Raw genomic sequence first — 26,524 nt, 5'->3', positions numbered from 1 at the left:
CACTAGTGTGTTTACTTTACCCCATAATTTCGTGTCACCCCCAAATTTGGACAGAGTGCTCTCTGTGCCCTCTTCCAAGTCGCTGATGAAGACATTGAATAACAGGTCCAAGGACCAAGCCTTGGGGGGCCTCGCTGCCCACATCCTTCCAGGCTGATACCGACCCATCCACTACCACTCTCTGGGTGAGACCCTTAAGCCAATTTGCCACCCACCTGACCGTGTAATCATCTACGTCACAGCCACTCAGTTTGTTTTGAGAATAGGGTGAGATACCGTATCGAAGGCCTTCTTAAAATCCAAGTAGATGACATCTATCTCGACTCCTACATCTAAGCATTTTGTGACCTGCTCATAAAAAGAAACAAGGTTAGTCAGGCAGGATCTACCTGCTATGAACCCGTGCTGGTTGCCTTTCAGCATTATTTTTCCAGCTGGGCTCCCACAAATGTGATCCTTGATAATTTTTTCAAAGTTTTTCCCAAAGATAGAGGTGAGACTAACCGGCCTATAATTAAACTCAGATAAGTCTGGCTTAATCTGAAATAAATAAGGTCACATAGCCTTTTGCATTGGTTTAGCTGAATTGGTTTAAAACAATACCTTAAACTAGGGCAACTTTTTCTTATGAGTAACCCCAATGTATAGGTGCAAGTTAAGTCTATGTGAATCAGGCTTAAGCTACCATTGTGGTTTAACTAAATTGCGTTAAAATAAACTGATGCAGCTTTGCGTGTAGTTAAGCCACTCTAGCAGCTTGCCCTGTATTTTGCCACGTGAAGTCCAGCTGGGTTTACATTTTGCTTGTCATTAGTTTTCTCGTATTTCTTACCACTTGCCAAGAAGCTTGCTTTCTTGGGCTTGGCTGGTGGGGAGAGCTGGGAAAAGGGAACTGTTGCCAGGTGCTCCTGGGTAGGCCAAGCAACAGGAACAGAGTGGAAGATCTGTGATCACTTTGCCATTCCTTCCCAAGCAGGAGGCTGTTCGGGGCCAGCCTGGGCAGGGAGTCAGACAGACTGGGTGCCTGGGCTAGATTTCAGGATGAGAGGAAAGTCTGCATCTCCTTGGATCTCTTCTGCAACAGGCAAGCCACAGTTTATCAGTACAGGATGTGGAGAACACCTTAGGTTCTTCCCATGCAGTCTTCTCAGTATTGCTCACTTACACTTAAGCTTCCAGCTTTCATACTGTGACTTGCCAATTCCCCAGGAAGAGATTTGAGCATAAACTGCTCCCCAGGGCAACAAGAATAAAAACAACTGGCTCATGAGGTATCAGGCAGGTGTGTGGTTTTAACACATACAGGACATTACTTAATGGGTAGAGCCTGTCTTGAGTGCCCACACGAAGGAGTCTTTACTTGCCAGCCCAGAACTGTCCCGGCTGTTCTTTCCTTTTGCACTGCCCATTGCTTCTGCCCTTATACTGCAATAAGAAAATGTATTTGTTGGTAGCAGGCATTCTGAATTATTGTGTTTTAACAGTGTATTTATAACACTCCCAGTGTACTAGGTAGAGAATCCAGGTGACTTTACAAGGAGATCAGCAGAACCATTTTATCATTACATCACTGCAGGCACAGGAAACTATGGAATATCTTGTATAAAATGCTAGAGAAATAGATAAAACTGCATGGATTTGGGCAAGGGAATAGGTTGTATGCCATTCCCAGTTTCCAAATGATCAGTGCAGGCACTAGGCCTGCACGTGACAGCAATAATAATTCAGTTGTAACTGAAGTAGCAAGCATTTCTCTGCCTGTGAGTTGGGATTAAGATACCAACAAGTGTAGGGTCTCGTGTAGCTTGGGGGCCTGGTAATGAAGAGATGTGGAACTTTTTTAGTAACCGCTAAACTCAACCAGACTTGTAACCTGTGGAAGCTGTGGGAGTTGTTTCTAGTTACCAGTGGATGAACATCTACCTTGTTCCCACAGTGGGCATCCTGGAAAAACTGAAATAGGCAAAGAGGCTGCACCTGGTTGCTTGGTTATGTAATATAAGGGCTGTATAAATACACACAGGGACAAACAACATGCCTTTAGTTTAAAATAGGGCTGAAGTACTTTGACAAAACTAAGTGAAGTGGGGGCTGTTGATTTCAGGACACTTAAATTCTGTAGTTAAGCAGTACCTTCTTTTTTTAAAGAAATGCTGGGCTGAGAATAACTGGGCCAGAAAGTTATTTACTTTCCTGCTGGGAGAATTTATTCTCCAGTGAGAGAATTCAAACAGACTTCTGACCATGCAGCACTGGAAATTATTTAAAAACAAAAACCTAGACAGGATTAAGGTTGAGTCAAATATTATGATAGTAGAAGAGGGAGTAAACACTTTCAAGTAGCAAGTAATTCTGGGAAGAGAGCTTACATCCACAATCCATCACTTGAGATCACTGTACATCGCAAAGGAAATGCCACCTGTAGGAACTCCTTTAAGATTTTTTTTGTTTTGATGTTTGCTGCTCCTGGATCCCCCAATTGGCAGAGGGGAAATGCTTTTCAATTCCCCAGCAATCAGCAGCAAGTGGCAGGCTGGCAGGGCCCAGCTGCTAATCAGAGGCGGTTGGGTGGGGCAGGAGGATAAATTAAATGAGCTGCTGCGTGGAGCCCTTCCTCCTCCACGATTCACCGAGATCCCTATCCATCACCTCATCCCTAAGAATTGTAGCAGAAGGCACGCGCTGGATTGTCTTACATAGCTGTAATTACTAAATTCTAGTCTTTTGCTGGAAAGACTAGAGCCAACTACATTCAACAGTGTGTACAGATAGAAACATGAGAAGATACTTGTCACTTATATGGTGTGATAAAAATCCAATTTGTTGTATCCCAAAGCATATTTCCTCAACTTAGATAAAAAGCAGAGGAAGAGATACTTAAGCTAAGGAACATCAGAAATCATAGGAGTCCCCATGAACCTGGCAGAACTGTTGGCTCCCAGAATTAGATTGCTTGAAGTGAACAAAACCAGACAACTGCCAGCAATATTACGTGTGCTTAGACACTGGCCACACTAGGTAGCCTCATAGCGTACTCATGGAAGTGGCCATGAACCCACCTGGCAAATAGCTCAACCGAGAACACATGCAGGGCAGACCTGTTTTTAGAACTGTTAAGGATGAGTTACACGCCATTCAACTTTGCAAGCTCCTGCCCATAATGGAAGCAGCAGTTAAACCATTTTCCATGCTAATTCGAGATGTTTTGCTGGCACCAGGCAGAAGGAAGACTTGAAATGTACATGTTGGCTCAACTGTTACAGGCCTGCACCCCTTTCCTGTAGAGAGCATGGGAGAGGCTGACTGCCCCATGTTCAAGTCAATGTTTTCATATCTTCATATGTAAATTAAGACATCCTAATGTCTAATGCTTCCTAGCTCAGAGGTGCTGTTTCTGCAGTAAATGCTTCTGCAAAGCAAAGTCATCACACAGGGAATTCCCTCACACTGATCACCTGCTCCTTTATTGGGTGATATGCGACTGATGAGAATCACTGGCTGTTACAAGTCCTTACTGGAAAAAAATGTCTTTATGAGAGACTTCACAGTAGTGCTGCTGCTTCTAGATTAGTTAGTTGTTCAGGTGCTGGAGGACATGACATAGCTATCAGAGGGTAGGGGCAGGAGTTTCATTTGGAAGCTTGAAGGTGTTCAACAGCAAGAGGGAAATACCAAAGAAAGAAAAGAGTAATTGCTTTTGTCATTACAATGAGGGTAGAGCTATTGGGGGTCCACAGGGTGACCTGGTGCTGCTGTTCCCTACAAGAGCCCATTTGTGAAGTTGTGAATCTTGTACTGCTCCAATGCAGGCTACCAGCTGGAACAGCAAGGAGTGGTGCAGTAGTGTGCACATTGCTAGTTTCCCAGGAGATCTGCCATTTTCATCTTGTGACAGAAAATAAATGTGTACACTTGGATTTTGCTTTCTTTCCAGCTCACAGCTGTTGCACTCATTTTTTCATAATTTGCTATAGGTCTTAGATCCCCTTCTCCAAACAGATGCAGGTAACAGAAGCTGCTGAATAAGAAACACCTTATTCAAAAACCACTTCGGGGGGAATCTTGTAAACCACATCCCATTCCAGCTTGCTTAAGTGTTGATCTTGGTTATAGTTTTCTGTTAAGTGGGGATACCTTCCCATCACAACCCACATGCTGTATTCTCCTGTGTGTAATTGTCCAAGCTATTAATTTAAATTTCCTTTTAAAAAGTCAAGAGCTGTTGGATATGCTAGAACTGGAAACTGCCTTACTACTTCAAGTGCCACACACTGTAGTAGACACAGATGCAGGGGGCTGTAATGACAGGAGTACAGAGGATGGTTAACTCTCCATGGATACAGGATAAAAGACTGCTTTCAGCACTTCCTGTCCTCCAAGTTTAAGGAAGGTGAACACGTGCAGCTGTGATAAGGCCAACTCCAAGTTTTCCTATGACACCTGATTACTCTAAAATCACCTGTGCCATTTGTCTTTTAAGAGTGAAACAGTGGAAAAAGAAGAAATTAAACAAACATTGTACTAAGATGCATTTCCCACCTTTTACTAAACTAGAGCAATTTAACTGTGTTGGTTGTAGCCAAATTATTGTTTAAGCCTCTCCCCTGCAACAGATGAGTCAAGTCTTTTAGACTATTCCCTCCAGAGGCTTTTTAAAAATAAGTTTCCTCCTTCCCTACCATGTTGAGTTTCCTGCTCCCAACCCTATGAAACTAGAGGTCCTTGGTCCTCACTGAGAGCAACCATTTGAAATTAGTCCCAATTAAAGCCACTTCAGATAAAAACACCTGAGAAAGGAATAGGACCCTTGGGTCTTTCATATGAAGTAACTACAGTAACATGCTTGGTTCTTATGCAAATTCATTCTGCAGTATTTTAAATGTTGCATAGTGTCTGTAGATTCAGGCTGGTGTAGGCCTGATACTTGCCAAGTGTGTAGACTGGTTCTTGTACAGAGCAAACTCAATATATGACACTGGAAGAGGCATAAGCTGTCCATAACTACACTTAGAACTCATTTTTAGCAAAGAGGAGCATAACTTACAGGTAGGAGTAGCACCAAAGAAGCAAGACAAAAATTTTGTTTCCAGGGTAAAAACAACAAAATAACCCCCCCCCCCCAAAAAACAGATCTCTGAATGTGGACAGATGGAGACTGTGAATACGAAAGTGGCTCCACTGCTCAGACCAGGCTTTTTGGCAGACCAGTGTGTTTTGGAGGATGGAGACACAAGGATAAAATGTAGAAGGTAACAGTGAGGAGCAGGTGAGATCACACAGAAAACTTCTCTCCCCCAGTGGTTTTGGGAACACTTCAAGAGCTCATACATGAGATTTAGAGGTCAGTGATGGCAAAGCAAGAATTTAAAGTGCTCTGTTAATACTAAAGAAAGTTTCAAGACTAAGACAACAAATGGTACTGCAAGTTGATGCAAGTTTTATTTAGACTGTACAAACAGGGCACTGAAGGAGGAAAAAAAGCCTACTGGCTTGATGTTTGGATAAATGGAGTAGGAAAATAAAAAGGCACTAAGCTTAAGAAAGACACTCCATCTGTTCTAAGAATATAATTCATTTAATACTGTTAATTTTATAGCACAAAAAATAAAACAAGCTATGATCCCCAAAATAAACTTTAAAAGCTTACACTTAATATTATTGCCTGAAGTTCATGGTCTTTAAATTACATCAACTGTTTAATGTTTACACAGTGAAGACTGTCTCAAATACAAGGCCACCTTTTCCCTCTGCAGAATTATTTCCTTATCCCAGAACACATTTTCATTTAATAATACACAATTAAGTAAACAGAAATTGACAACTATACAGGAACAGGAACACTTCTACTGGTCCCAAAAGGCAGTAAAAGACTAAGAGAGGCAGGTCTCACTGTCAAATGCAGCTACTGAGGGATGCTTGAAAACTGTACTATAAAACAAACAAAAAAAGTTGGCAGCCCACTTATTCCCAGGGTGTTAATACAATATAAAAAAAGTTACGTTACAGGCACATGAAATGGCACAAAAATGCAATTTTTCCCTTTACAGAAGTAATATTCAGGCTCGAGCCTTAACCCAAAAACAGGATATTCCCTTTTGTTTCTTCCTGCCCAACTTGTAAACAATGAATTAAAGTTAGTGCTTACCCAGTGATGTGGACATGGATTAGAACAGTTTCCATTTTAACTTGTCAGACTGGTCAGAGGCTTGAGTGTTTTTATGTACATAAACAGGAGTCAAACAGCAAACCTCTCATTGTTAATTGTTTTGACAACTAACATTTACACCAGTTGCTAGTTAGAAACCCAGACAAACTACAGAAAAGTTGTGTGGAACATGGTCCATTTAATGATGCATAGATTGAAACCATCACTTGATAAACTTCCATGATTCATTAGCATGTTTATTCCCAAGAACATCTACACTGACAGTAAGTTTTTTGTCCACAAATTTAAGAGTCTTGTGAATGCCAACAGCACAGCATGCAACACATGATCTTGAGAAACCAAGTCATCGAAAGAAAACATGATCAAATGCAGTTTCTTTGTACGAAAATACTTTTGTCTTACTATAAAATTGCAAAGGACAGTGCGATGCAAGTTTACAGTCAACTTAACCTGTTCAACATGCTACATTTAAACTGTGCAACACAGGTGAACCAAACATCCCCTCCTCACAGAAGCATGGAGCCCGAGAGTGGCCCAAAACTAAAGACGTAGGATTTTTTTCCTTTGCATGAGAGGCCACCATGCATTGCTGTGCTATTGCATTCTGACACTGATCACTGACTGACATTTTTGCATAGTTGGAAGGGAAAGTGGTCCACTTTTGTGGGATCAAAACCAATAAATAAATCCAGAGCACTGCTTATGCTGTTCCAAATAAAAAGGTATCCAATGGAGGAAGAGCATTTAAGAAAGTGGTTTTAATTTTAGAGAAAGTATGAAGAGCTCTTACCCAGGTGATTGTTGATCTGATAGTTCAGTGTTCCAAATTTTAGAAAGAAAAAGAGGGAAACCCTCCGATCTCCCTTCTGAAGACACTTGTCAATCAATCACTGGGCCAGGACTAAAACAGGATTTGCATGTGGCAGACAGTTTAGTACAGTTCATATATTCACAAGAGTACTTTCAGTAGTACAATTTCCATAACAACTTAAGGTGGTATCGGGGCACGGACACACAGGGACACTCAGTTAGTTTCTATGACTGTACAACTATTACCATAGCAGAGGACAGCGCAATGCCCATTGTCAAGAATTCTTCCCAAAGCACCAGGTAATTCAATCAATGCTATTCTACTTCACAGTACGTTTGTTTGGCAGTAAAATGCTTTAAGACTAGACCCTCTAGACTGTCCAGCCACATGATCAGCACTACAAAATGTATTTAAGGGTGAAATGAGATGCTTTTGTTAAAAACTTAACCCCTCCAGTACTGAATTATTCGCTGCAAAATGCTGCATTTCTTCAGTGCCTTCTACTTAACCTCAAGGCACTTCAACTGGAGTCAAGAGCAACATGTCCAATGGTTTGAGAGCCCACGATCATACACATCTCAATTTAAGATGAAAACATACACAAAATAATTCAGAATTTAGAAAAACTGACTTGAAATATGAACTTTATTTGCAATATTTCTGCATTTCACTATACCTTAAGGTATTCTGGAATAAATCGACAACTCCACAACAAATGTGTCACCCAGCTGTTTAGATTAGAAATCTCCTACAAAGACTGATTAGAGAAGGACTACCCAGAAGGTAGTTTCATAACTTTTGTTTCCATCTGTATCCTATTAAATCAGCATTACGGTTTTAAAAGAAGCATTTCAGTTCACCTTAAAAATGCATTTTAAGAGGCAGGTAGAAAATATGTCAATATACCTAAACTTTCATGCCATGAACACAAAGTTAAGGGCTTGTCTAGACACAAGTTGTACTGCTTTAATGGTACGAGTCTAGTCAAGGACAAATAAGTCAATCCTAGTGTGGCTGCAAGATCAGTGGTATACTTGGTGTGCATCTGAGAAGACAGATAAGCTATACTGGTCCAAGGCACCCTTATAAGTCTGCTCCTCTTCAGAGTTTGAACAAACTGTCGCATGTGAAAGCCAACTGTGTGGATTTTCCCACAAGCCTTTGATTCTCAATGGGTGCCAAGTGAGAGAGGCAAAACAAGATGTTGGGACAGTGAAGTATCAACCACTACAAAAGAAGGGCAGTAAGATGCCCAAACACTGGAAATAAGGGTATGGTGTTTGCAGAAGAGAGGTGGGAAAAGGCTGGATCCTACACCACTAGAGTTCTGGAGGTTAGAGAGTTTATGCAGAAATGGTTTAGAGATCTTAATTTATTCAGCACTACTGTTTTCTGACTTCCACACCCCCTGTGGCAAATCAGGGCATCCAATACCTCCAGGCAATAGCTTAGTGACAACAGAACTTTACCCACATAACTTACCATGTCTGAAGAGAGATGTAGTCTTACCAGCCTAGTTAGGGCTAGCACAAAATCTGTGTAAATCTAGCTTAAGTGTTTCCCTTTAAAGTTCATTTTCTACAGTTACAGTGCTTGCAGTCATCATCAACTTTTACATGCCCATTCAGTTATCTGCAAAAATCCGTTTTGGGAAAAAATGGCAACACAGGCTAGGAGTGTAACAACTGATAAGTTTCCTTATAAATAAGTGTCTCCGCTTCAATGCAGTATTTTCAATGGTTATTTGCTTTCAAATCACAAACTTTATTTCTAAAAGGTCAACAGCAAGCTTTAAGAGTAGTATCACAAAAACAGCCTTGTTAACACAGCTGCTCAGAATACACAAGCTTCAATTATTGTCTTTTAAAGAGACCAGTATTTGACTGTACTGCCTTAGGACAGATTATTCTCTTAAAACCAATTCCGTCTCAGCCCCAGAATTGCATTATTGTTGCTGCTCTTTGTTGGACAGTGATCCACAAGTTTTATATTTGATCTATGAGGCAACTTTCTCCTATTGAACAGGCTAGAACATGTCCTTGAAAGTCTTGACAGGAAAAAGACTTTTCTTGCTTGTTACCTCCTATATGCCTGTTTCAGTCTTCTCCAGCTTAAGGCCCAATATAATCTAGAACTGAAACTACATTCTCGATGATGCAACTATGGTATGAGAGTCAGTAAGTGACTTCAGTCGTGTGCATTCCACAAGTTCATTAAAACAACCGTCAAATTGCAGCAAGCTGGAAAAATGGGCAATGCTAGCAACGTGTCTTTAATAGTCATCATCCCACCTCAAACAATGCTAGTGATAGCCATAAAAATGAAGCAGCAGGGTAAGTCAGGCAATGGGAATCATTCATTCTCATCTGGGTTTTGAGGGTCAATTATTTTGACGTGTGTAAATGGGAAGAGCCCTTTTCGGCCATTGACTTCACCTTCCCACTGACCATTTATATTCATCCTTGTAACCTTCACAATATCTCCAACCTGTACAATAGAAAAAGAGCGTTATCATCATACATGGGAACATTATTCAAGCATAAATAATAAACCCATCAGAAGACAGGCAAAACAATACTACACATTTAAAGATTAAAAAGGAAGAAAAACCCCCAAAAAAACCCTAAAATCCACAAGATTCTTGGAACAGATTTTTTCCATTCTGATATCAACTGAATTTCTTCTTAAACTTCAGATGTGTGCTTAGTACAAGAAAAATAAAAATTTTAAATCCAAGTTATATTTTACCCATGAGACAAATTAACCTAGTTGAGCCAAAAAACATGTACATTTCAGTCTGTCCACTGGGAAAGTATACAGCTAACACTTCACATGCACAACACTATCTTTAGCTCAAATGTAAAACAATACTATTAAGGCTAACATCAGAAGTAACCTAGAGGCAGTATCTATTTCAAAGCAACACAGTATGTACACTATTACTTCAACATTACAGCCTTTTAAAGAAAGTCTTCATTATTTGATCAAATATATTTGTCACTGTAGGGAGTCTCACATTCCTATGACTATCATAGTTGGACAAAAGCAGCATAGGGAGCCACTGCAGCTTTCTAAATCAATGTAGCATTTTTCTATTACAAAGTAGCTGTAGCTAACAAAGCAATGAATTTCATATGAAAAGGAGGGGGGAAGATTCTAGCTTTATCCATTTTTTCTACCAGCACTTCCTGTTTGAGGATTTAAAGGAGTAATTCCAAGATGGGTCTTTCCTGTTACAGCCATATTTTTCTTCCTATTTCATAATGAAAATGAGGGATAAGAGGTGCAAAGATACACAGCAGAATAGCCAGTAACACTTGCCCACAAGCATCAGCTTTAGTTAATTGTTAATTTCTCCTTGAAGTACTTCTTGTTTAGCTTTGTAATTGTTGACCACATCTGACTTGCTGCAACAGTTTAAGGTTTTCAAGGTTTTACTACCACCTTTCCCATTTCTTTTTATTTGGATGGTTATGACAGCAAATGTTCAGAAAGAGGGGCGATGCCAGAGTAGTAGTATTAGTAGCTTAATAGTAGTTTCCAGTTTTACAGGCAGAACAAATCCTGCTCCCTTATGGAATTAATGCCACTTCCATGGGTAAGCATGAGGACAGATGCAATTCACATGACAGAAGCAAAGCTTCCACTGTTAGGAAAACCCTCTAGCCCTTACAGTTAAAAGAACTTTTAAGCATCAATTAACACAGTCTTCCTAGTTCTGCACAATAACTCCAGTTCTCTTGTCATAGCTATTCAGAACCAGAGCCTTCCATAGTATTTAGTATTTCTAAACAGAGTAGCAAGTCAGACACATTTGACATCTTGGAGATCTTTCTACCAGTGCACCAGTCGCATGTTACATTTAAATCAAGGTTGCCAACTCGTGGCATGTGTGACAACTGGCACAAACGGCTGCTGTGCGTGACAAACCCCAGGCACTCAGTAAAGGGAGGTGCCAGAATAGAGGCAAGGAGTGGAGCCACACAACCAGGACATGATAGTGTTACCACCAAGAGCAGAGTTCATCCTTCCCTGGCCCTGTAGCCACAGCTGGATGTGGAGTTTTGCATCTTCCCTCACATTATGAGGGTGCAGCAGCTGTGGCTCTTGCGGCAGTGTCCTGCCCCTGCTCGAGCCCCCCTGCCTCCAGCCTGGTACCCCAGGTATGCCTTTGGGAAGTGGAAAATCAGAGCAGCAGCACGAAGGATTGAGTCATGGCACACCTGCCAGAAAAGGTCAGCCACTCCCAATTTAAATACTTGTATCTGGCTTTCTATAAGGTGGTGTGCCCCTTATCAGTACAGGATACAGTTGCCCACAGCCAACATCAAGACCGTACAGCCTAAAATGATATTCAGCTTAAAACCCTACCTTGTTGTAAAAGGGTTCTGAACAGGGGCCTTAAATTACAAGAAGCTTCAGTTTCTTTAAGTCTGTAGGAAATATATGCTTTGCCTCTACATACTGCTGTTGCACTAACTTTTAAATCTTTTTAGCAAAGACTTTAAAAGGTTCCTTACAATATCTTGCTGAAAGACAGAATTAGTACCAGCTGCTCCAAAACTGGCCTCTTACATACCTAGCCTGCATTTAAAATAGTATATTACATTTAAGTGACACAAAATACTAAATGGGGATGACACAGTTCCTTGAAGCAAAGTTCCTCTATTGTAAAGAAGGCACCTACAAATCTCCAATCTCCACAGTCACTGTGAGCTTGATGCATCTAGCAATTTTCAGAAGCCAGAAAGTTCAGAAGCTCAAACAGATTCACACTATATTAAAGCTATGATAAAATTTAAGTGGGGAGAGTGAAGAGCTCTTGCACAACTTTGAAAGCAGGAAAGTAAGACTACGTAAGACCTACAAGGATGTCAAACTTGAAACAAGTTAATACACCTGATCTTTAAAAAGAAAGAAAAAGCTGCTCGCTTAAACCCTTCCTTTCTCTCATTTAAATAAGCTTGGTGAAATGCAGAATTTTATACTTAACACTGACTGACATATATCACCTGGGTCACAGAAATAAGTTAGCTGGAAACATCCCACACTTCCTAAGGATCTCCTCAAGAAAGTGTTGGCCTTTTACCCTCTAAAGTATCTCCTGTTGTTGCTGTGTATGCATTTTCTGGAGTTCATCCAAACAGACTTTTAGTTGAAACTCATGTGTACACTTTCATAATAATTCATAAAAATGCACTAATTATTCTAAGCAGTGTAGTGTTAAATGCACCTGTTTAGTGTTGTAATTAGTCTGAATCAACAATTTAAAGAAGCAATGTCCTCCATGCTCTGAGGAAAAGTGCATTTTACCCTGCCTTGGCTTCACAGAAGCTTCTTCTAACCAAACTGCCTGGCTGCCCTGAACCACCACCACCAGCTGGGAATGAAAGATTCCAGGGACAAAGATTTTTGGGTTACGTACAAGGTTTAGACCATCACCCCAGTTACCTGGATTAGGTCCACATGACTTCAACAACTCCTTACATTAAGTCAGATTCTAAACACAACTCTGTATTTTGACACGTTCAAGACAGCTTTGCTTCTGTTACAAAAAATTTTAAAACGTGACCTGATGAAGAAAGCCTTGCATTTGAAAGCTTGTCCTAACTGCCATGCAGTCCCAATAAAAAAAAATAATCTTCCACAAAACCTTGCCTCAACACAAAACAAGCATCTGACAGTAGAGCGCTGCATAGCAGATGAGTACTAAGGTGAGAGAGTACTGCCACTTTGCCTTCTGAAATTTTCTACACTGCTGACTTTGAAGTTAAAAAAAACAAAACAAAGACACAACAAACCCTCAAACTATTCTTCACAAAAAAGCATAATTAAGTGCTGGTAGCTACAAGTTTCCCCAAAAACAAAAGCAGAAAAGTCTCCCTCAAGTATATTTATCTGCTGAGCGGCACTGGGTAACAAACTACCTTGGAAATGTAAAAGTTAGAGTAACATACCAGGATTAAGATCTTGCACATTTCTAGAGAAGCTATTTAAAAATTATTAGTCAGTTATGCTTTGTTTAATTGGAAATTCCTGTACAACCATGCACTGGTACTGCTATAAAAATAAAACAATTCCCTTGAGCACAATTTGATGAAAGTGGATATTAAAACAAGACTTTGAGCAGACATGTTAATGAATGTCAGCATCAAGTCAGTTTGATTCTTGGATTTGTCTTAGTTGAGGAGTTATATTTTGACAGAGTTGACTACTCTCTGCATGTGGTAAAAACAAGTGCTGGTTAAAAAAAAAAAAAAAAAAAAAAAAAAAAAAAAAAAAAAAAATTACAAGGACCTCTGCATCTTGATAGCTTTAGGAGACAAAGTTATTACAGAACAAAACATTAATCCAGTACAACTCTTAGTGACAGAGCACAGGACAGGATCAAAAGACCTGGGTCCTGCTGATTTCTGCTACAAGCTTTCTGCATGACCTTAGTCAACTCCATCCGGATTTAACTTTGGACAATGCTTGCTTAGTTTCATGGTGCCTGAGATGTCCATTAGTTTAGAAAACACGTTGGCCTCAATGGATGGAAGAGGGAAGCATAGCGAGACTCTTGCAGTGAGCAATACTTTAGAAATGCAGCCATTCAGTTCCACCCAAATGATAAAAATCAGAATGCATCTTAGATGGCAGCTTTTCATTACATTCTAGTTACAGCATGAATCCAAAGCCCCAGGAAAAAACACAGGCCTTGGAGTATGGCAGTCGGTGTTAATCATGCACTCAAGACTTCCATACCTGCACATTCCACTGGAAGTGACTCATGCACTGTGCATTTTAGTTCAGAAAACACATTTTACAGGTTACTTCCAAATTAGGTTTACAGCTACCCATTAAACAACTTTGTTAAGTAATCAGTAATAAGTAGGAACTGGACTAACCATAGAAACGTTAAAGGAGAGAAAAATCTTTTGGTTTACTGGTAACCTGTTAGAGGTCCACAGGTCCATTAGTCTTAACAGTTGCTTAGAATCAATAGAGCTGATAATCTCAGTCCACCTCCTAATAAAATAGGTGTGCACCAGAACTAGTATTATGGTTGACAGGAGCAAATACTGATGAGAACATGATGATCTGACTGTCCTTTCAAAATTAGGCTGAAGTATGATAGAAGGGGCAGGGAAGAAGAGCAATAAATGAGGTCCACTTGAACCATGAAGATAGCAGTCTGAACTGATGTCAAGTCCAGCTGCATGCAAGGCAGAAGCTGGTGGCATGCTGAAGTGGCATTTTTGATATCACTGGTAGATGAAGGAGCTGAGCCGACAACAGGCAAATTGTGCAAAGCTTTTCAGCTTTGTCATACCCTTCCTCATCTCTTTCAAAGCTCACAGAGGATGGGAGGGAACCCCCCCAAAACTAGGATGTCTAAACCATAGAACCTCCCTCACCGTGGAAGCCTCAATCTGCCCCACCCCCCGTGCCCTTTCCCCCACACAGACTTACTGGCCGGACACTGTTCTCCAAGCTGCTGGGCTGCATATCTGCTATCAGATCGGTATTGGGTGATATGGCTGGTTAATAAAAAAAAAAATCAGTCATTGATATCAGCCAAAAAAATCTTTATCGGTGCACCCCCAATTGTAAGCAGTGCAGCATCCCCTAATAAAATGAAGACAGACTGACTACCAGATTTTAGATGAGCTGCTGGCATTATCTAGAATTGAGAGGGCAAAAGAGGTAGCTCAAACCAACCTTAGAACCTCCACCCCAAGCTTGGGCGCTTTGCAAGCAGCAGCACAAGCCACATCTCAAGCAGGTGTCAAGGGTGCTTAAGCAAAATGAATACTCCACTGGTTGGGGAAATTAGTCCTTGGATGCGATAGCTTGGTTAAGTTATTAGCTCTGCCAAAGACAGACCAGGGTAGGACCTTGGGCAAGTAATTTAGCCTCTATGCCTCATTTCCCCATCTGTAAATAAGCAAAGTAGCACTTCTTCCTATAGTGGTGTTGGGCACACTCCAACATCAGCCTGAAAGACCCACAATAAGTATTTTAGATGGACAGAAAAAAAAAAAAAAGGAGGAAAAAATAAAACGGGACTCAAAGCTTCTCAATACAGCCAAGTGAGATTTTACTCTAAAGAGATATTCTAACTAGCAAGGGCTTTGTCGAAAGTAGCAACTTCAATGTTAGGATTGGAACAGTTACCACACTTCTAATTAGCACCTATGAGGACAGTGACCTTTTTCTGAAGGTAATTTCATAACAAATACCTGCAGCTAGATAAGTACAAACTGCAGGTATTAGGTAAATGTTGCATGTACATGTGATAAATATATGCACTTGTAGTTTTAAATCTCTTTACCTGCATTATTGTCTTCCAGAAATATTTCTGCAGGAATTTAACACAGAGTAGCAGCCTAATTTTTTGCCACTCATTTTTGTACAACTTCAGCAAGGGAATTAAAGAGGTTCCAACTACTGGCACATTTTGCCCTACTTGTCTCAATTTACCTTTGCAATTTAATTGTTTTCTTTGCAACCTAATTGTAACAAGCCCAAGAGAAAAAAAGTTAAAAGTCAATGATATAATTAAGGTGAACAGCTGCATTTATTTCACTGAAAAACTCCAACAACATACTAAGACATTTTTCCACAGGTATACGCTCACATTCAAATACCACCTGAAACAAATGCTGTAGGAAACTTAAGACTAAGAACATAATGCAGATGCAGGCTGCATAGCTGGCTCTTAGTAGGGCTCAAAAGCAACTGTCCATATTGAAAAGGAATCTTGCCACAGCAACATCCACATATTCTAAGCTTCCATTTAAAAAACACAAAACAAAAAACTCTTGCAGTTCCCAAGGTAACATTGGTCATGTAAATCTACACAATGGCATTCTAAGTCTGCAGACAAAGACCTGCAAAACATTGCTATTGCCCCTAATGAAGGCTCTGGCTGTTGAAGTGTATGCACCTACTTCTGACTTAAACACTGTTAGCCTTCAGGTTGAAGGAGACCTCCCTGTTCCTCAGGCAGCTGCCTTGTAATTAAAAATTTAAATATTTTAAGGCTTGGGTCTTGTTTTGAACATTAAAACATCAGTTCTAGAGGGAAACAGCTCACACTGAGTTAAAAGCAAGAGGAGAGTACTTACTGATTGACCTGGCAAGTATGTTGGGTACCACTAATGTTGGGCATGGAGCCATCAGCAGTAAAGCAAACAATGGAGGTACCCAAGAGGTAAGACAGGCATAGCCCCTGGACCCACAGATATTGCTTAAATTCATTTCCTGGTAAGAGAACTCATTAGAGTGCTAGTCAAAAATCAGCCATGAAGTTGCAAATTAACGCCCTCACCCCCTCAATCCAGAAAACTAGGAAATCTCTGCTTTTAGGGAACTCACCACCTCCTTAGCTTGCCAGAAACTCTAAGTGGCTTTCAGAGTCCCCTTTTCTCCTTCCATCCCCCTTTCTTTTGAGGAAAAAGCAGCCCAACATAAACCAGAGCCTGAGGTACAGAGTACTCTATTCCAGAACACTGTCCCTTCCCTCCACCACAATTCCTTCTTTCAGAGATTCTAAAATGTAAAAAGGATGCCTCTTGGCTAAAACAGTGGACTAAAAGATAAAGGGATTCAGAATTCTATTTCTGCCACAGAATCCCTTTGTATCCCTTGGAAAGATGCTACAACTTAATGAGATCTTTTTAGGAGAGACCCACTGGGCAGTACTTACAGATCTCAATGCTTCACTAAGTGAGCAAGTTTATAAAGCCAACATCATTTTGCCAGTTTCTGGCTTTATATTTTTACAGATTATATTGGTAGACTGCAACTTGTCATAATTGATTAATTTGCTGGATGCTCCAGTTCTATTTCTACCCTTTCTGCACACTTTGCTCTCCCTCTAAAAACGGTTCTTAGCCCACTTAGCTTTTCAAAATGTTAATTCTCATCCCAAAATTAGGTACCCCTGCTTTAATCATTATCAGCACAACAGGCAGTTTTTCAGTTCTCAGCAAGATAAGTTGTACAATTCCTTAAAACTAGGAGACATTCTTTAAACCACCAGAGGAAGCCATCCAATGCTTAAAAAAAAAAAACACTGACAAGCTAGTATTATGTTTTCTTCTATCAGCTCTTAATAATAAACACACTAAAGAAAAGGATTCCACTCCAAATAAGTCTCATTTTGTCCAGACCAAAACTACAACCTTAAAAGGGACCAGAATAGTTAGTTCTATGAAGTTAAGTAAATCTCTGCCTAATCATATGTCTTAGATATTCAGTTAAAGAGACATACCTCTTAAGGCAAGGTAATCAGAATGGAGGTCATAAGAATCCCTGGACTGCTGTATTTTTTTTTAAGCACTCCTTGATATACCTATGGTATTAGGCCTGCTTCATAGAATCACAGAAGTAGGGAAGTAGGGTCAGAAGGGACCTTGTGGATCTTCAAGTGCAACCCCCTGCCTGGGCAGGAGAAAAAAACTGGGCTTCGGGTGTGGGCACACAAACATGTCTATGTACATAGAGGATTCTGGTACAGCAGTGGCCAGGCAGGGAGAAGTCTGAGCCTGTGGTTATCTCCTCACACCTCATGCACCCTTCAAAAAGATTTTGCAGCACCCCAGGATGCCCCAGCATGCACGATAGTCATAAGTACGCCGCCTGAACTAAAGCTAATAATTATGTTATGAAAGTAGTACAACAACCTATTTAAGTTATCCCTACAAGCAGTTCTCCCACTCACCTGCCGTACAAGTTCCTTTGGGGGCTTCCATAAGACATTTTCCACTCCACACCAAATCTCCTGCCTTGTTTTGTGTTCAGAAGTACAAAACACTCAGCAAGATGCTCTTTCGTAAATTTGTCACAGAAAAATTAGCTCCTATCACTGGTGTAAGACTAATATAATGTATTTTCCCATAAGCAGATTTCTGGCTCCCTCCTGTCACTCCCACTGTAAAGTCCTGATGCACTTTTAATCCTTAACCCCATTAAGTCAACAGCCTAATTACAGATTTTAGAAACACTGAAGGAGAGGGAAAAAAAAAAGAGTTTAGGGAAACTTGTAAGTGTGCATAAGCTAGAAAAACTGCTAGATAATAATTTGACAGAATATATGAAGTGCACAGAGAAATTACACCATTCATCTGCAATGTCCCATTACAAATGGCTTTTGTCTAAAACACAGGGGTTTTTTCCAGCAACATTTAATGGTAGGCATTTCAATCCTGTTTGCATGGGCTCTGAGGCTGTGAGAACTGTTCTTAGTTTTCATTACATTTTCTGCTTCCTAGTGTCTATACCCAAAAGCTTGCTAAGAATTTTTCTAACTACTTGAGTTGATCTAATAAGAGATGTCAGATTTACACAAAGAACCTTGCCTGCCATTTTCTGCAAATGGCATTTCCAACGTGATGTGGCCACATCCATGCTGGTTAAGGCCAAAATGTTTTAGAGCACTGATAAAATATTCCTATGGTTTGCTTTAATTTAATTTAGCCAGAGCATGTCTAAACATGGTTCCCTAAAGACCAGTGGGGACACAGCTTTTATCAAGTTATCCCTGAAAGAGGCATGAATTGGAATTTTATGCTCTGTATGGCACCAGAAGATGTTCAAATATTGACTACTTTGCAGCCTTGCATTCTAACATGCTAATTTAGGTCTCAGATAGTTTTCAAAAGCACTTAAGTAACTTAAAAATCAAAAAAGTCTCTTTTTTTTTTTTAAAGATGGAATCCAAGTGCCTAGCTCTCAGTCAATGGGACTAGAACCCTTTTGAAAATTGTACTTGTATACATTAGTTACATACCCCAATATCAGCCATTGGTGTCTTGCCACTGATAAAACCCCACAACAACTCTAGCATAGACTGCTGCTAATAATTCACTACTACTAACAGCAGTTTTGACTTGTTTACACCACATTTATATCAGTACAGCTACACCAATAGCTGCAAATGGGCATATACTCAGTGCAGACACCACTCAGAAGCAAGACTCAAAAAACCTGGGCAGAATTCAGTGCCTGAGGGTCAGGGGAAAGTTCATATGCCTTTTGAAGTTACAACTAATCTGTGGCCAACTGATGCAACAGCGTTAGCTTTCTCTGACAGATGCTACAAGTTCTCTCATCTATGAATACTACCATGGTCCTTCATGTTTCCCTTCCCACCCCCCGCCAAAAAAAAGCCATCCATAGTTCAGGTGCAGAAAAACAGTTGAGAAAATAGTTTGTAACTTCCATAGCCATTGATCTTCACATTTCTAAGGCAGTTTTTCTCCCCCATCTCTAAAACAGTTATTACTGAACAGATAAGTTAGCAGGATGAGTTAGGTATGGCTTTTATATGCACCCTGGGCTCTATCTAACAGGAAATGGCATGAATGAAGCAACCCTTTTTGCAAAGCTCTTCTGGACTGAGGAAAGACTTTTCAGTTATTTGAGACAAAAAAAACAGAACAAAATTTTGTACTATTGGTTTATGTAGCTTGCTTATACATGGAAGATGATCACCCATCAGTAAAGTTGTTCTTTTAGAGAGAAAAGAAAAACAAACAAACAAACAAACAAACAAAAACACTGAAGGGAAAAAAAAACAAACAAAAAAAACACCTTACCTCCAATGCCAGGGCAGTCTTGTCATAAGCACATGGTACTCTTTTTTGAATAGCTTTGGCATAGACTGGTCCATTCTGTGTTGATGGCAGAGGGTTGATCACTGCTCCAGGAGTACTGGATACAGAGGGAAGGGGGCTTGTGGTCTGAGGCTGAGCATAAGCATGGGCAGGTTCTGGAATACCATAACTGTTGGAATTCCTGTTCCCATGCTTCCCATGCGGGGAAGACCTGACTAGCTTCTCTACATAAGGAACAGGGATCATCCCAACACGGCCATCCTTGTTTCTGGCACTCCACCACTGTTCTTCAGGCTTCTCTACAATTACCAGTATCTCACCCTTTTTAAATGGAAGATCTTCAGCATCATTCCCAGGGAAGTCATAGAGAGTCCGAACATATTCCACATTTTCCTCTGCAGTGGGCATAGCAGGGGCTGTTCCAGATCCCATTGGTGGACTTGGATACCTGAACATAAAACAAACAAATTAAACAAACAAAGTGAAGTTAGTATCACAAGTAGATATTTATGTTGGGTACTGCTAAGTCTACTTTACCATTTCCTCCAGAAACTCTTAATTAAAAACTGAAGACGACAGAGATGCTAAAATTCAGCTGTCAAATTTATAACCATTTTACTTGAAGTACTGTACAAAGCAACTACCCACAGAGACTATTCTCCCAAGAACCCATTTAAGAAGTTACCGTAAATATGCTCATTACAGTTAGAGAGAACTAGGAGAAGGATACAAAAAGTTCTCTTCCAGATTCACTACAAAGTACCTGACTTGGAGTTCTTCAAATCAAGGCAATCCACATGCTACCAGTTTAAATTAACAAAATGTCCCAATGCACAGAAAACATAGAAGCCACTTCAACAATTAAGTAGACAACCATTATTTAAAAACAACAGCCTCCCACTCCAAAAAAAAAACAAAAAAAAAAACCCAAACACATATTGGGAAATACTTGCAGATTTAAAAGGAGATGAATTACAATTCTCTGTACTGAAGTGGCTCAGGTAGCTGAGAAACCCTAGATCTCCAGTTGTCCAAAAAAAGAAACCCAAGACCCTCAGCATCCTTTCCTTATTTTACATATCCAAATCTCTGCAGTAGAAGGCTTATAAAAAAAACCCTACTCTTCCATGGCAAGGGTGTGGTACTCTGGGCAGATATGGTCATCTAATGCCCATTTCCATAGAATTTTAAATCCCTATTTAAAAGTAAAGTTTCTAACCTATACAGTTGCACAGTCCAATGTTATCTTTTTGATTAAAGAAACTAGTTCCTCTGCTGCTGTGAACTTTGCTTAGCAAAAGTGATGCTATTATGCAGGCCCTTACACAGCACTAAAACAGTCAATAATCATGCCAGTTTAATATTACAGGTAGTCTATGTACTACTATTTAAACAAGAACTGGACAGAAATAAACAAGGCACTATGACTTCTCAGGAAGGAGGATGAGACACAGACAGAGAGAAAAGTTGGGAAACTGCTCTTCTAACAGCCTGAAAACTCTTGTGGGTTGTGGAAATTGCAAAAGACAACACCCAAGCATAGCTACCGTTTTAACTGACCTCACTGCACTTGTATCTCAGAAACAGCAACAGAAGTTGTGTTAAATAACCAATCCCCTGTAGTCTGCATGAATTTCTCTCACAGCAGAGTCCTACTAAAGTATGCCTTAGTGCTATAAAACTGAGTGAGAAATGTAACTGAAGGATAAATAGTACTTTTGTGTTTACAGCAGGGGTGTCAAACTCATTTGTGAGGCTGATGACTGACACAGGGCCAGTCTACAGGCCAGACTAGACCCATAGACTGGCCTCACATTCCAGATCTGGAGTGAGCACAATATGCAGCACACAGGGTCATCCTGCATACCCGGCATCCTGCCTATGGGTGACTGAAACCCATGGGCAGCATCAGGAGCTGCATAATACAGCTCTGTGGGCTGGATTTTGACCATTGGCCATACCTTGGACACATCCCCACCCCGATTTACAGTACATTCATTCACTTACTATCCATCTTCATATTCACTTCTTCTGACAATAATTCACAGTTACAGCTCACTAAAATGCCTCTTCAGTGCTTTGCCCACCACTAATCCAACATCATCATTTAAGCTGGACATCAGGAGGGGCTACTTCACGGTCAGGGCGGCTAGGGTCTGGAACCAGCTTCCATGTGAGGTGGTGCAGGCTCCCACCCTGGGGGGTTTTAAGAGGAGGTTGGATGACCACCTTATTGGGGTCATTTGACCCCAGTGCTCTTCCTGCCATGGCAGGGGGGCGGACTAGATGATCTGCTCAGGTCCCTTCCGACCCTAGAAACTATGAAACTATGACTTGAGGAAATTACTTGGGAAGTACAAATGTAAACAAGACAGAATTTACCAGTGTGAGTTAAACAACATGGTAAGAAACCCTGTGGCTGGTACTTTGGTGCTTTTGTGTTTGCATCTTCACTGCTCCTATACCCACATAAAAAGCACAAATCTAGTTATCATGAAAAATATATTACATAGTGGACAAGTTTAATGCTGGCTGAAAGCAAAGAGCAACCAAAAGAGGGCACGGAGGCAGTTGCCATGATGGACAAAAACTCTTGGCCGATTCAAAATAAGGTTACTGATAAATAGATAATTCTGAAGTGTTTACTGAAGTAAATAGTGTCAGCTCTTGTAAAGAAAAATGCTACTGTACATCAGATGTTTATGCTGCTAAGGGTCCATCACTCATTATACAACAAGTAGTTCTGCATTATGCATAACGCCCTTTTCTACCCAGCCAAGGTCTTGGAGTGAGTTACTTCACTGAAGAGAAGAGCCAGTGGATAACATATTCTTCAATATTTATTACATCTTGAACTCTTCCTTCCAGAATGTGGCCTCTTTTTAGGAAGACTTTAGACCCTAACCAAGTCACTGCATTTCTAATCTTTAATACAAAGATTCACAGTAAAGGTTTAGACAGCTGTGGGTACAATATGATTTTTTCTTGTAATAAGTCCAAACTGCAGTATTGCAGTAGTTACCAGGAAGCTTAGCAGTTCAACATAACTGACAACCCAACTCTTTTTGTAGGAAGAGGGATTTATTTCTACAGTATTTCTGCCTGCTTATTAATATAACTGAAGCAAATCCACCTATGCACAATTTGAGACCTCTAAACAGATACCAAATACACATTTGTCTGAATCAAGTCTGGTAGGATCAAAAATAGCAAATGGGTTAAAAGAAAATCCAGTCACAGAACAGCACCCAACCAGCAACCGAAGGTAAGTGAAGACTGCAAAGGAATGTCACCAACAAGCCACATTCCTCCACTGACAAACTTGTACAGAAATGCTGGACGTCTCCATCCAACTGCTCCTGCAGCTGTGTAGGAGCATCAGTGAACATTGAGCCCAGGCATCTTCCTGCCAAAGCACAGTCGTTACCTATACACCATTTTTTCAAAGTTTTAAGCAATGACATTTCTACCACATTCCTCAGAGAACTGCTTCACTGCTTGCTATCTCGACCAAGAAGCTTTTCCTGACAGCTCCAAGCTCTGCTCCTTCTTCAGGCACTTATTTTTGTCCAAAAGAGTATCTGACCCTTAGTAATTAAAGGCAAAGCTAAATTTGGGTCCAAATCTGATTAAGAATCAATTTAGGTGAACAGGAGTAGAAATCTTGAGGAGATGCAAGTGGTGAGAAGTTTAAACTGCTCAAATAGAGGAAGGAAGCCAAAACCCCATTTTAAAAAAAAGCAGCACTTGGCCTATCAATATTTGCTTCTATGTTCCCTTATGATTCAGCTGTACGGGTCTGTACTGGATGCAAAAAGCTGGGAACTGCCTCACACATCAGGGCAAGCACTAGCTGACCAGTCACACTGGGGGGGGGGTCATCACACATCAACATGGGCCTGCTGCAAACCCCACTCCCCCAAACAAAAATCAATCTTTTCCAGGCCTAAGGGGGGGGGGTGCACATGTTCAGATACAGAGCCCTTCCATATCACAGGGTCAGACAGACAACGGCATGTCCTTCAGCCCCCCACCACAGGGAGGCTCGGCTTTTAAACACGTGGAAAACACAGTCCTGAAAAACAGGCCAAGGACCATGAAGCCACCACCTAGAACAGCTCTGCCAGGTAGGGTTGCCAACCCTCCCAGACTGCCTTGGACTCTCCAGGAATTAAGATATAATCTCCAGGAGGCTGGGAGAGTCACCTGGGGGGCAATAAATGATAAGGCGCTCATTAACATAAACATTAAAACACTGAATCCAGTTTATGCAGCAGACTAGTGGGTTAAAATGTAAGTTGGTAAAATTCACCTCCCCGAGTACAGCAGATCAGTCATGAATGTCATTACATCATGTGATGAGTCAAGCAGGGCTGCCCACCGCACTGCCGGGGCTTAAACCGCCCTGAAAGGCGCGGGCAGGAGAGGACCACAGCACGGGTAAGCCCGCGGCGCCTGGGCCGAGCCCATGACCAAGAGGCAGCGCCCAGGCTCCGGGCGGACCAGCTTCCTGCGTCGGCCACGCCCTCCCCACGGCCGCAGCGGGCCGGGCCAGGCCCAGGGCAGCGCAGCGCGGCCTCACCTGGGCGCACCTGGACGGCGGCGCGGAGGGGCCATGCGGGGCGGGGATCCGTACCTGGGCGCGGGCTCGATGAGCGTGGTGGTGTCCAGGTAGTGGATCTTGTAGAAGTCGAGCAGCGCGGGCAGGTGCTCGAACTCCTGGTCGCCGATCTTGAAGCGGCGGTTGGGCAGCGAGTTGATGATGTAGTGCGAGACGCGTGAGTTCTCGGACACGGACAGCACGTAGTCACCGGGGCAGGTGGACGAGTCCCGCACCAGGAACATGCCGTGGCGCTGCCCCTGCAGCCGCGTCTGCGCCTCGGCCCGCGACACGGGCCCCACGTACCAGCTCGAGCGGTCCGCCGAGTCGAAGCGCGCGGCCGACGACATGGCGGAGGCGGCACTCGCAGGCCAGGCCGAGGGGCGAGCGCGGGCGGGCCCCTGCGTCTCCCTCAGCGGCGGGGCGTGCGCGGCATCCTCCCCTCCCCTGCCCACCCCTTCCTTTCCCTTCCCGCCTCGCGCTCCTACTGCTGCGGGCGCCGAGAGCCGGGCCGAGGGGGGCTGGTAGTGCCGGCTCCGGGGCGGGCTGGTGCTTTATCCCGGCGCTCGCTGTCCCCGGAGCCCAGCGCCAAAATGGCGCCTTTCGCGACCGGGGGGAGGAGGTGCCGCCGCGCGCACGCGCCCTCTGCGGCCGCCGGCCCCTCCCCGCCCGGAGCGCGGGGAGCGGAGGGCCGGGGCGGGCTGGGCCTAGTGCCCTTCGCCGGTCGCCCCGAGGCGCTGCGGCCCGCACCCCCGGCAGAGCGCTGCGCGGCCGGGTCCAGCCAGGGACCATGTGGCGGGGCAGCCCCGGCCGGCGGCCATCTTGTCCGCGGACTCTCAGGCTGGGTGTCCCCTCTCTCGGGCCAGCAACACTCGTGGGAGCCGGGGCGGATCGGCCTCCCGGGGAGGGTTGCCGATACCCTAGGAAGGGCCGGCCCCAGGAGCTGAGCGGGGAGGGACGGACACCCCGCGTAAGGCGGCCATCGTAGAGGACGCTCCGGTTGTCTGCTCTGTTGATACGAAACCTGACGCCCTTATGTGCTCTTTTTTTATGGCTTCTCTTGAAGAGAAAAATAGAGGATATAAAGGCATCGGGTTTCGTATCAGTAGAGGACAACCAGACTGTCGTCTGATGGCCACCCTACCCCCACGTCACCTGGGGGCCTATGGGAGGGTCAAGGACACTTGTGGACCCGCAACTGTTAGGGTCACGTAGCCCGAGGGCGCGCACAGGGCACGGGGAAACCAGCAGTGGTAAAAACTGGTAGTCCTGCACCCTCCCAGGCAGCGAGGTCCTCTGCTTTGTCATGGCCCAGAATATCGCTGTGCCCACGCACCTTGGTGGGTTCAAAACCGACAGATGAGGAAGCCCACCCTGAATTTGGGTGTCATGTAATGATTTTTCTGGAGTTCGACTTACATTTCCTTCAACTTGCGGGGTTGGCGCCCTCGTGAAGAAACATGGCACTGAAACGTCAAAACAGCTCTTTGAATTAAGAACTGGACTGAAGACAAATAACCTTTCGTTACTAATTGGACCCTGTTCAGGGTTCGATCCAGCTTAAATACCTCATCTCTCTTTCCCTTGTTGTACCCTGTTGCTGCTGATTGTGCTTCGATGTTTGGCAAGTTTCCCAATGTATTTTGCCCTTTCTTTGGCAACTGGTGTAAGCCTAAATATTGTAGGTTAGAAAACATTGGCCAAATGGACCCAACAAAGAAAAACTTAATAAAACGGGGACTTATTTTTTAAACCTTAAATTATCTAAGAAAGAGCTGCACACAACAGCCACACTGTGATATCAGGGGTCACAATTTTTCTGGCAAAATTAGGTAAAATTTTGCTAGTTACTTAACGGTACAACTGTCAACTCATAATAAAGAGTCCAGCAGGAATCCAGATCTTATTACTGAAACTTTCCTAACTGTCTAATTCATATAACATGGAAATCACATCAAATCCAGAACCTCATTTCAACTACAGTATCCATACCAGCCTTGGTATAAAAGGCTCCCAAAGTACCCCCCTAATTTTACATGTACAGGTATCACTGTGTCAACTACTAAAATACAGTCATCTCACTGGTGGCAAACAACATCTGTAACAGCATACAGTAATATGTACTAATTAAATTGATTAGGCCCAGGTGTGAAGAATACCAGTTACAGCTTCATATCTATGCAAAAATATTTCATAGTTCTCTTGGAAAAGTTGCCTAATAATTTTGACTTAGGTTCAACTCCTATTAAGAGTTCACAACTCTAGTTGATTAGATTGTGAAATTCATAAAATTGCCTTACACCAATTGAAGCATGGGGTTCAGTCATGTCTCAGTGTAATTA

General features: G+C 42.3%; 1 protein-coding gene across 1 annotated transcript; it reads right to left on the bottom strand.

Annotated features, from left to right (window-relative positions):
- Positions 1-5,417: 5,417 nt before the first annotated feature.
- Positions 5,418-24,797, bottom strand: CRKL (CRK like proto-oncogene, adaptor protein). The gene is made up of 3 exons (XM_019506884.1): positions 24,219-24,797; positions 19,565-20,030; positions 5,418-9,464 (listed from the first exon to the last, which is right to left on the bottom strand). The coding sequence occupies exons 1-3, from the start codon at positions 24,530-24,532 to the stop codon at positions 9,330-9,332; spliced, it is 915 nt and encodes a 304-aa protein (XP_019362429.1). The 5' UTR covers positions 24,533-24,797; the 3' UTR covers positions 5,418-9,329.
- Between the last annotated feature and the right edge of the window lie 1,727 nt (positions 24,798-26,524).

Source organism: Gavialis gangeticus, unplaced genomic scaffold (assembly GCF_001723915.1).
Source record: "Gavialis gangeticus isolate Ggan-Ray unplaced genomic scaffold, GavGan_comp1, whole genome shotgun sequence".
Lineage (NCBI taxonomy): Eukaryota > Metazoa > Chordata > Crocodylia > Gavialidae > Gavialis > Gavialis gangeticus.
The sequence above is the reverse complement of the archived record's forward strand: the minus strand, read 5'-3'. Positions and strand labels throughout refer to the sequence as shown.

Coding starts and splice junctions, on each gene's coding strand:
- CRKL (XM_019506884.1), bottom strand. CDS start 24,532: ATGTCGTCGGCCGCGCGCTTCGACTCGGCGGACCGCTCGAGCTGGTAC. Junction 20,031..24,218: donor CTCATCGAGCCCGCGCCCAG/GTACGGATCCCC, acceptor TTTTATGTTCAG/GTATCCAAGTCCACCAATGG. Junction 9,465..19,564: donor AGACTGCCCTGGCATTGGAG/GTAAGGTGTTTT, acceptor TCTATTGTACAG/GTTGGAGATATTGTGAAGGT.